We start from the raw sequence: 10,781 nt of genomic DNA, 5'->3' as shown, positions 1-10,781 counted from the left end.
TCTTAAGTCCTTTGATTGACTATACATAACACTACTACTGCTAAGAAAAGAAAGAGGTCGTCTAGTACTAATGAAACTCTCTTATGGCATCTTAGATTGGGTCATATCAATCTAAATAGGATTCAAAGATTGGTAAATGATGGTCCTTTAAATGAGTTAAAGGTGGAATCTATACCAACTTGTGAATCTTGTATAGAAGGAAAGATGACCAAGAGGCCCTTTAAGGCTAGAGACTAAGAGCTAAAGAGGTTTTGAAATTAGTACATTCCAATGTTTGTGGACCTATTCGTGCTCGGGCTAGAGGAGGATATGAGTACTTCATCACCTTTACAGATGATTACTCTAGATTTGGATACATATAACTTATGTCTCACAAATTCGAAGCTTTGGAGAAATTCAAAGAGTTTCAAACGGAAGTTGAGAAACAATTAGGTAAGAGTATCAAGGCCCTTAGATCCGATCAAGGTGACGAGTATCTATCCCAAGAGTTTAAGGTCTATTTATCGGATAATGGGATATTATCCCAATTGAGTGTACCAAGAACTCCCCAACAGAATGGTATCTCGAAAAGAAGAAATCGAATTCTTTTAGATTTATAAGATCAATGATGAGTTATTCCTCATTGCCTATATCCTTTTGGGGATATACACTACAAATAGTCATTTATATCTTGAATTTGGTACCTTCTAAGTCAGTTCCCAAGACACTTCTTGAATTGTGGAATGGGCGCAAGCCCAAGCCCAATTTACACCACATTCGGATATGAGAATGTCCAGCACATGTGCTAAAGGGAAAGACGGATAAGATGAAATCAAGATCAGATGTTTGTTTCTTTGTAGGATATCCAAAAGGAATGAAATGTTACTACTTCTATAATCCTCTTGATAAGAAGGTATTTGTTAGCACAAATGCAACCTTCTTAGAGGATAAGTATATAGAAGAACATAAGTCTACTACTAAGATTCTATTGGAAGAGATGTTAGAACATGGTTCAAACAACTCAGTTCCAAATTTTCGCATAGAATCTAATAGTGATGACTTGGAACCTCCTACTGAACCAACGGTTGCTGATAAAGTAAGTAAGCCAATGATGCCTACAAGGCGAACCAGAGGTAGGAGAGAACGAGGCACCCATTGTTGTATCTCTACATGTCCTTTCAAATGGGGATAATGAGGATGTTGTTCCTAACCAAGGACAAGATCAAGCAGTGGGAAGAGAGGATGGACCTTTGGTCAGACTGGACAATAAGGCACCTTCAACCATTACTCGTAGTGGGAGGGTTGTGAGACCACCTTCTAGGTACTTGCTCTATGAAGAATCCTATCAGGCGATCTTTATTGAGCAAGAAAAGGATCCTACTTCGTTTGAGGAAGCAATGGAAGATGTAGACTTTGAATAATGGAAATTAGCCATATGTATTCCAACAAGGTTTGGGATCTTGTAGACGCAACTAATGAGGTAAAGCCCATAGGATGCAAGTTGGTCTATAAAAGGAAAAGAGGTATAGATGGGAAGGTTGAAACCTTCAAAGTAAGGCTAGTGGCCAAGGGGTTTACCCAAAGAGAAGGCATCGACTATGAAGAAACCTTCTCATCGATTGCCATGCTTAAATCTATTCGAGTCCTTTTATCCATTGCTGCTCACTATGATTATGAGGTTTTGGCAAATGGATGTCAAGACAGCATTTTTAAATGGACGTCTTGAGAAGACCATTTACATGATGCAACTTGAAGAGTTTGTGAAAGAAGGCCATGAAAAGAAAGTTTGCAAGTTGCAGAGGTCCATTTATGAACTCAAGCAATCGTCCAGATCTTAGAATGTAAGATTTGATCAAACCATCAAGACCTATGGTTTTGAGCAAATTCTGGATGAACCTTGTCTGTACAAGCGAATACAAGGGAAGAAAGTAGTTTTTCTGATTCTTTATGTAGATGACATTCTACTCATTGGCAATGATGTAGGGACATTGTCATCTGTAAAGAAATGGTTGTCACAATAGTTTGATATGAAGGACATGGGAGAAGCTAGTCATGTTTTGGGAATTCTTATTTTGTGAGATAGGAAAAATAGAGGGATTGCATTATCCCAAACTTCATATATTGACAAAATATTGTCCAAATTAACAATGCAGAATTCCAAAAAGGGATAACTTCCTTTTAGACATGAAATTCATCTATCTAAAAAGCACTGTCCCAAGAATGCAACGGAGATAGATTACATGAGAAAGGTTCCTTATGCTTTGGTTGTGGAAAGTCTCATGTATATTATGCTTTGCACTAGATCGGATATTTGTTATACTGTAGGTATTGTTATCTAATCTAGGCCTAGAACATTAGGTAGCGGTGAAGCATATACTCAAATATCTTTGGAGAATGAGAGATTATATGCTTCTCTACTCAGGACATGATCTAAATCCTATTGGATATACTGATTTTGATTTTCAATCCGATCGTGACTCCAGGAAACCTACATCGGGATCAGTTTTTACACTGAAAGGTGGAGCTGTGGTATGGAGGAGTATCAACCAATCTTGTATTGCTGATTCCACCATAGAGGCAGAATATGTAGCGGCTTGTGAAGTTCCTAAAGAAGCTGTATGGTTCAAGAAGTTTCTTTTGACCTTGACATGGTACCTTTGGCAATGGGGCCCATAACGCTTTATTACGATCATAGTGGGATGGTTGCTAATGCTAAGGAACCCAGGAGTCATCAGCGTAGCAAGCACATCGAGAGAAAATATCACCTTGTTAGAGAAATTGTTCATCGAGGAGACGTGGTGATTAGTAAGATTGCATCAGCAGATAATCTTGCGGATCCGTTCACTAAGATCTTACTAGCTAAGGCTTTTGATGGACATCTTAACGAGATGGATATTCTTGATATATCACACATACTCTAAGAAGGGCAAGTGAGAGATTGTTAGCTTGATGCCGATTCTTTGAGGAGTATTCTGTTAAATCACATTATGAATTGACGTTCGTTTATTTACGTAATTTGTAGTGATTATCTAAGGTTTCATGATCAAATAGGATGTCACAAATTGTATACTCGATGGATCGGGTATAGTAAGACACAATTCATGATGTGATTAAAATTATGTCGCTCACAATCGGTTCATAAAGTTGGACGCTTTATGTTGATAAGATTGTATTGTTCTTATTAAGATTTGTCTAGATCTTGAAATAGGAACAATAATGTGTTTCGATGCATATTGAACGGGACCACGTACATGACTTATTTGTGAATGTTTGAAATGAGACTCTACTTGATTATCAAACAGGTCACCTAAATCCTAAGTGAGTAATGTACCTTTGATTGCTAGCTCAAGTTCTTTGAGGTACCAATGAGTGAAGTCTTAAATAGAAGATTGATTTCGATGCTTTAGGAATCGGGCCGAAACAATTAGAGATCATATACTTACAATAGTGGAATCCATTAATCATTGAGATGAGAAGATCGTCACTCTGAGGTATTTTCCTAGGCAAATTGAATCTGAACTCAGTAGGTCAATGATGAGATCATTGGACTTTACATTGTGATTTGATCACAACGAATTTGCCGTATGAAAATGGGACTTCGAGGGTAATACACGTTGAAGGGCAAACGGTTATTTTGTCAGTTTCAACATATTGGCGGTCAAATGGGGGTTGACTTGTGGAATGATAATCAGAGGATATTGTTATTGGATCATAATTTGCTTTTATAACTATCGCTCGACTCAAGAGTGCAATCTCGATTTTTTGGTAGAACAAGCCGGGATTAATAGATGTATCTCATTGGTCAAGTGTTGACCCAATTAGAAACATCTATTGGAGCTTAGGTCATGTGAGTCTGATAAGGTACTTCTCTTGGCTCCAATAAAATGTGTGTGACGTAATTGGTTTACTATAATAAAGTCCAAGAAAATTTGTGCAATTTTTAAATCCTAATAGGATATTATAAATATGCACTTTATCGACATATTTTATATGAGAATTAAGGTTAGCCACTTTTCTTGAAAAAGAAATATACCTAGTGAAGAACTAGGGAGAAAATCTAAGGGAGAAAGCAATTGACTAGATCATTAAAAGCTCATTCAAAAGGTTATCATCTCTCATTTCTATGTGTGAGGATTTTATAATCTTATGATCTCAAGGTCACTAAAATCCTTATTTAAATGATTTTAATCTTTAAAGAAAAAATAATTTTCTATTGTGATGATTAAAATTCATTAACTAACAAATACTTCCAAAGCAATTTAGTACCTGCACACGATTACAGTAATATACCAAAACAAGATGATGATCAGATTTATTATGTTCTACCTACCATCATATCTTACACATCATTCACATACTTTTTCTCCCTCCGTCTACGAGGGATAGTTAAACCCAAGTGCCTTTGAGAAACGCACGGGTATAAGACGTCTCTCCAAAAGTTCTAACCAAATCAGAGCAACTAGTATCGTGTTGATTCTGTTTTTGTGCATCTACCTCCATTTCCAGCTGCAACCCCAGTTCTTCTTCAATATCATCAGATGCTGATATCAACAGACACTCACATCCTTCATAGTTGAGAAAATCGGGTGGATCAGCCGTGTGGTATCGCAAATGACCAAATTGTCCTTGCAAATGCACTGGAAAAGTAGCCTTCCTGTTACTCTCAAGTCCTTGAAACTCTGAACCGTGTTGATCTGGGTTCTTTATTTGTATCGAAAACGAACCTTCACGCTCAATGTTAAGCGATTCCTACGCTTCGTTCTTCTCATCTTCGGTGGATATTCAAGCTTGTAAACCAAATGGGTGTGCATTCTTTTCCCTCCTCGATTGTGTTGTAAAATCCGATATATGCCTTCGGCCAACACTCTTGCAGGAGGTATTGTGTTGTAAAATCCGATATATGCCTTCGGCCAACACTCTTGCAGGAGGTTTGTGTCTGTTGCCTCTTGTTGCTGCATCATACTCCTCTGCCATTCAAATTTATATGTTATATAAATGCTAGATAAACAATTATCAACATAAACATGTAATTAGGGTGATTAGAACCTCCTTTGAGAGCCAGCTTAATATCTTTGCTTTTTGTCATAACCATCTCGACGAAACCCTAGTATGGTCTACCTCTCTTGCTGCTAGGATTCGGGAGGCTTTTACGTCCCATCACTATGAATCGCAGGGATTTTATGTCCCATTACTATGAATCGCAGCAGAATTTGCTTCTCAATATTTATTTCCTGTTAAGAATAAGCATGGATGCATATTAAGATAAAACTAATTAATTAACAGTTTAAAAGAAGCTAAATTTCAAAATTTGACTCTCATTTTTAAATATATTTGCCTCTCCAACTCATTTTCAATATTTCAAGAGACAAATAATCTTTATCAACTTTTAAACCACAACTAAAATAAAGCTTTAAATCCTTTTCCTTTTTTTTTTTTTTTATAACTCTTATCCTAGTAAAATTAACGAATTATTGAATTAATTAAACGGTTTTATAGTTAATTATTTAATTTATAAAAGACAAATTATTTTTTTTGTACAAAGTCCTCTAACCTTTAGTCGCCCACTTAAATAGCGCTTGTCCGGAGGAGATTTTCACAAAATGTTAATGAGAATTTCAACCGTTCTGGGAATGTGGGTCCCCTTTGCCGGTCTCAATTTTTGACTGCATATTTGCCAAATTACCCTAAATGCTCGTCATTCAAATGAAATAGATTAAATATACATGGGTACCTGGGTCATTTTGTAAAAAAAGTCAATAATTGCGGCCTAAGTTTTGCTATACTGGTCAGAATTTTAATTAAAATATTACTGAGAATCGCCTCCAAATTGCCCCATATACAATATCATTTTCGAAGTGCCTGATTTCATCTGTGCAACTTAGGTATTAATTATGTACGTTACTATGCTTAGCCCCTCTTTGATTTGGATTAATATTTCAAGTTAAATCAAGTTATTTGAATATAAATATTTTGTTAGGAATCTACTTAACGTGCGCAGCGGAAAATAAAATAAATTTCGATTCCCATAAGGATTCATATTTGTGTTTAGAAATGAAATGTGATAAATGTTGTACTTTTTACGAGATCTACAAACTTTTTGCTTTGATTCTGCAAACTCCTTTGTAATTCTTTTGTTCCAACAACCTTGATCCGTCATCCACAACTGTCCAATTGTCCAGCCTCCAATGGTGATCCACACAAAGAACAAGATTGTAAGATTAGGATTTTCTTTCTTGTGCTAGCAAGAAGAATGAATTTTCTCTACAGATTTTGAAAACCCTAATCATATTATTTATATAAGTCGAAGCAGGCTTGGCCTGACCCGGTTCAATATTTAATTAACACAATTAATTAAATCCTGTCCATGAATTAATTAACCCAATTAATTAATTCGAACCTATAAATATGCAACCTAATTAATTAAATTATCCAACGCTTGTTAAATTAATTAATCGATAAATCACAATCTTCTAGTTCTCCTTTTATGTGCGACCCATCAGGTTCCCAATCACGTACCTAACGGCGTGAAATATTATTTTAATATAATCAAAATTGATAAATTAAAACACCCTTTTAATTTATTATCAATTTATATTCATCATCCTAGATTGATATCTAGCAATGTATTAGGATAATACATGTGATGGGAAATGTCACGTGGTATGACAAAATCAAACTCGTTCGTTTACCGTGAAACTATAATCCCTTCGTCAATATGATCCGATCAATTACAAGATATGAAAATGTGTCAACCTCGATTATCGATTATATCTTTCACTCTACTATTAAGTCAATATAACTCAAAAACTCCTTTTCGACTTATGAGTACACCATGGCCAAGAATTTCGTTATCGACTTAATTGAATGAAATGAAGATCATAATCTCTTACTATCTAAGAGTGATGAATCCTCTATTGGTCATTCAAAATCTTCATACGATTCTTAACATACCTGAATGATGCCGTATTAGCAGTCCTTGGCAGAGTAACATCCAACGCCGTCAAAGCATGAATATCCTCATATAAGATACTATGACGACATCAAGTCAAAAGACCAATCCCACTACCAAACGTTAGATTTTAACCACTGAAACTTAGATAGTTATCCATGTGGAATCTCTGGGAGGGTCTCCACTGTTTTGTTCTACAACAAAACATTCACGTGTTCATTCAAGTGTCGCCACACTTTAGCTTGTGAGATTAGCTACTTACTTCACAAGTAAGAAATGCCACAAGTGATGGTTTATCCGTAATAACGATATTTGTATCTCGTTATTACTTATGATCATGAATGATTTAAGATTCAATTATATGTAATTTGTATCTCACAATCACAACTCCTCGTAATTAACAAATTACTAAGATTTGAATCTACGGACTCGATTATTTAATTATCTATTAACTAAATAATAGATATGCTATAAAATTGTATCAATTATATATTAAAAGTGATTATGTCCAAAGTTGATTAGACCTAGGACATAACATTTACGAACTCTCACTTGCACTAGATCCAATCACTTATGTATTTAAGCGCATACATAACGATCATATTTATACTGTGACAACTCTTTGTCAGTGGATCTGCAATATCATCGTTCATCTCTATGTATTATCTCTATGATGAGATTATACTACCCTAATTTATGTTTGGATCATTGATGAGATCTTAGTTCCTTCGCTTGTGCGATTGCTCTATTGTTATCACATAACAATTGCATGTGATAAACAATGTTAGGAACTATTCCAAGTTCATTAATGAACTTCTTGATCCATATTACAACTCCTCGCTGCTTTTGAAGCAATCATGTATTATGTTTCTGCTATTGAACTGCGATTATTTCACATTTGGAACCTTTCGAATATACTGCTTAAGAGTAAACCAGTTTTTACATATAAAATCTTCTCAAAATTTTATTTTATATAGATTGGGACAAGTTAAGAAATCTTCTAGATTTATCTCTATAGATCAAGTTATTTCTCCCAAATCATTCATGAATAAATCATTTAACAACCACAATTTCAACGATTAAAATATAAGGATGTCATTTCCTATTAATAACATGTCTTACATATAATATTAGAAATGCGACAATGCTCCCACTATCTTCATATAAACAAACAATTCATCTTCACATTTGATAAAATCAAACCTTTTGATTTTTCCATCAAATCGAATAGTTCAGCTTCAAGGGACTTGTTTTAACCCATAGTCACGGTATGCAACTATTACAACCAAAATCCGAATGGACCTTAGCATGGCTTTCTTTGTATGTATGTATATTCACATTCATCAAAAGTCAACATATTATCTTTGTTTGTCACCTTTTGTTACTAGCCTTTCTTTGTACATGTCAACCTTTTATTGTAAACCATTTACAACCTATGAGTTTTATCCCATCAGGAGGGTCGACCCAGGTCCAAAACTTGTTCACATGCGTCGAGTTCTTCTCGCGTTTCATAGCCTCTTGCTATCTCTTTTAAGTCAACACTTAACTTTATTTTTGTGCAATTAGTATGTTCATCATTCTGGATCAGTAATACCTGATTAGTAATCTTGAATTCGCACCTTTTTGAAGGTCGAATGATCCTACTAGATTTATAAAGAGCTGACATGTCCTCAGGAGTCTTTACTTCCTGATCAAGAGTATGCCCTATATCAGATATGTGATCAAACTCGGATTCATCTACTTGGTTAACTATATCTGTGGACTTTTGAACTCTTTCAAGTTCTATATTACTCCGACTGTCCTCTCCTAGAGTAAACATTTTCTCTAAAAGGGCAATATGTCATTAGAAGAAGACTTTCTTCTCAAGGGATTAATAGAATTGATATCCAAATATTTATTTTGGATATCCAACAAATATGTGTTTATCAGATACAGTTTCAAATTTATCCGATTCAGGGCATTTCAAATAAGCATCACAGTCCCAAATTTTCATATGAAATAAATTAATACTATTGTCTTTCCATAGCTCCTATGGAGTTTTGTTAACCAACTTAGATGAGACATGATATAGTGTGCATCACACTGCAATCAGTCTATGACCCCAAAACAATTTTGGGAGGTTTGCACGGCTTGTCATCAATCACAATATATTTAGTAGTTTACGATTCCTCCTTTTAGATACACCATTATGTTGCACTGTATATGGAGGAGTCCACTGCAAAAGAATCTTAATTCTCTCTTAGATAATTCAGATTTTAATCTTTAAGATATTCCTATCTCGATCGGATCTTGATGTGAGAATATCTCTACCTATTTGTTTCTCTACTTCTAGTTTGAATTCCTTGAACCTTTCAAGAGTTTCATGTTTGAATTTCATCAAGAATACATAATCATTGATGAAATAAGAGAAACATTACCTAACATCAATTGACATGAGTCCATATGCATCAGTATGCATTAGACCAATAATTATGCAGACCTTTCTCTTTTTCAAGTAAAAGAAGATTTGGTGATTATGCCAGACATGCATAATTCGTACTTGTTAAAATCAATTGATCCCAAGTATACATCTCTATATAACATTGGAATTGCATTTTGTCTATGACAAAGCCTGCCATGTCAGATTTAGGTAATAATTAGATTATCGCATTTATACCTTATAATTTCAATACTCATTACAGAATGCTTAGTATTAAGAATATAAACATCATTTTGTAATTTATCATAGCCATTAGGATCTTTATCAAGATAAGCAGGAACAACAATTGTCCTTATATTAAAATAGTTCAAGATAAGCAAGAACAACAATTAGTATCAAGAGACTCATGAACCATATGTAAGCCTTGCAATATATTCCAATGACCTTTCATTCCATAATGAAAACAATGGTCATTAGATTTGGTATTTATCATTCGCTTTGACTGTCTTAGCCATATTGGATGCTTTCCCCAAAGCTCCTTTGGACTTCTTCTTAATACTCTTGGAGGAATCAATGGCTTGCCTACTACTAAGTTTGATAATGGGCATAACAGTCTTAAACATGATAAGCAACTCAATGGGTGTGCATTTGAGTTTATTCATATCATAATTCATAATTAGTTGCGAATAGCTCTTTCTGACAGAGATTGCTGAACAAAGTCAATACATAGTTCATGGTTCATGATTGAACTCAATTGAGACACTTCTCAATATCAATCACCTTCAATACCTTAGCACTCACTGAAGATCACTCTGTCATTTTACATCGGTATAGTTGCTTGGAAGTCTCATATCCTTCGATACATGATTATTATCATACGACTCTTTGAAATGAAAAATCATGTATCAGCATCTATACTCTTATGTTGCTTCTTTAAGTCAGGTGATATAGTTGCAAGTATCACATACGTCGCAGTACTATTGTCTTCACTATGTTTATTATAGTAACCACCTCTTCCTTAATCGAGTCATCAGCAGATGTCTCTAGAAATGACTACTTAAGGACATAACCAATTTTCTCATGCCTGAGAACAATTCTCCGATCGCAGTGCCAATCAAGAAAATTTAGTTTGATTGTTGGCATCCAGTATGCCATTCAAAACATATGACTACTCAATATTCAATATAAATGTAAATGACGAAAAGAAAAAAGAAAAATATATAAAATGCATTAATTAATTTAACATTGACTTTTATTAAATTAATTATGTTTCCACTGTTTGGCTCAAATTTATGACCCTCTCACATAAATTTATGGAGTCCATACTTGACCCAGTTGGCTGGGATCTCATCTGTTATATTAAGACCTTGAGTATACTCAACAAGCATTAATGTAACAATTGGGTAGATACTATTAATTGTATTTCCATACATC

The 10,781-nt window shown here is 34.7% G+C and overlaps 1 protein-coding gene and 1 pseudogene across 1 annotated transcript; one reads left to right on the top strand and one right to left on the bottom strand.

Moving 5' to 3' along the window:
* The first annotated feature begins 365 nt into the window (after window positions 1–365).
* On the top strand, window positions 366–1,400 carry LOC111384708. The gene is made up of 3 exons (XM_023009024.1): window positions 366–558; window positions 840–1,112; window positions 1,195–1,400. The coding sequence occupies exons 1-3, from the start codon at window positions 366–368 to the stop codon at window positions 1,398–1,400; spliced, it is 672 nt and encodes a 223-aa protein (XP_022864792.1).
* Window positions 1,401–4,201: 2,801 nt separating this feature from the next.
* LOC111384707 lies at window positions 4,202–5,137 on the bottom strand (annotated as a pseudogene).
* Between the last annotated feature and the right edge of the window lie 5,644 nt (window positions 5,138–10,781).

The sequence above is a fragment of the Olea europaea genome, unplaced genomic scaffold (genome assembly GCF_002742605.1).
Source record: "Olea europaea var. sylvestris unplaced genomic scaffold, O_europaea_v1 scaffold298, whole genome shotgun sequence".
Taxonomy (NCBI): Eukaryota; Viridiplantae; Streptophyta; class Magnoliopsida; order Lamiales; family Oleaceae; genus Olea; species Olea europaea.
This window is presented reverse-complemented; position numbering and strand designations above follow the sequence as displayed.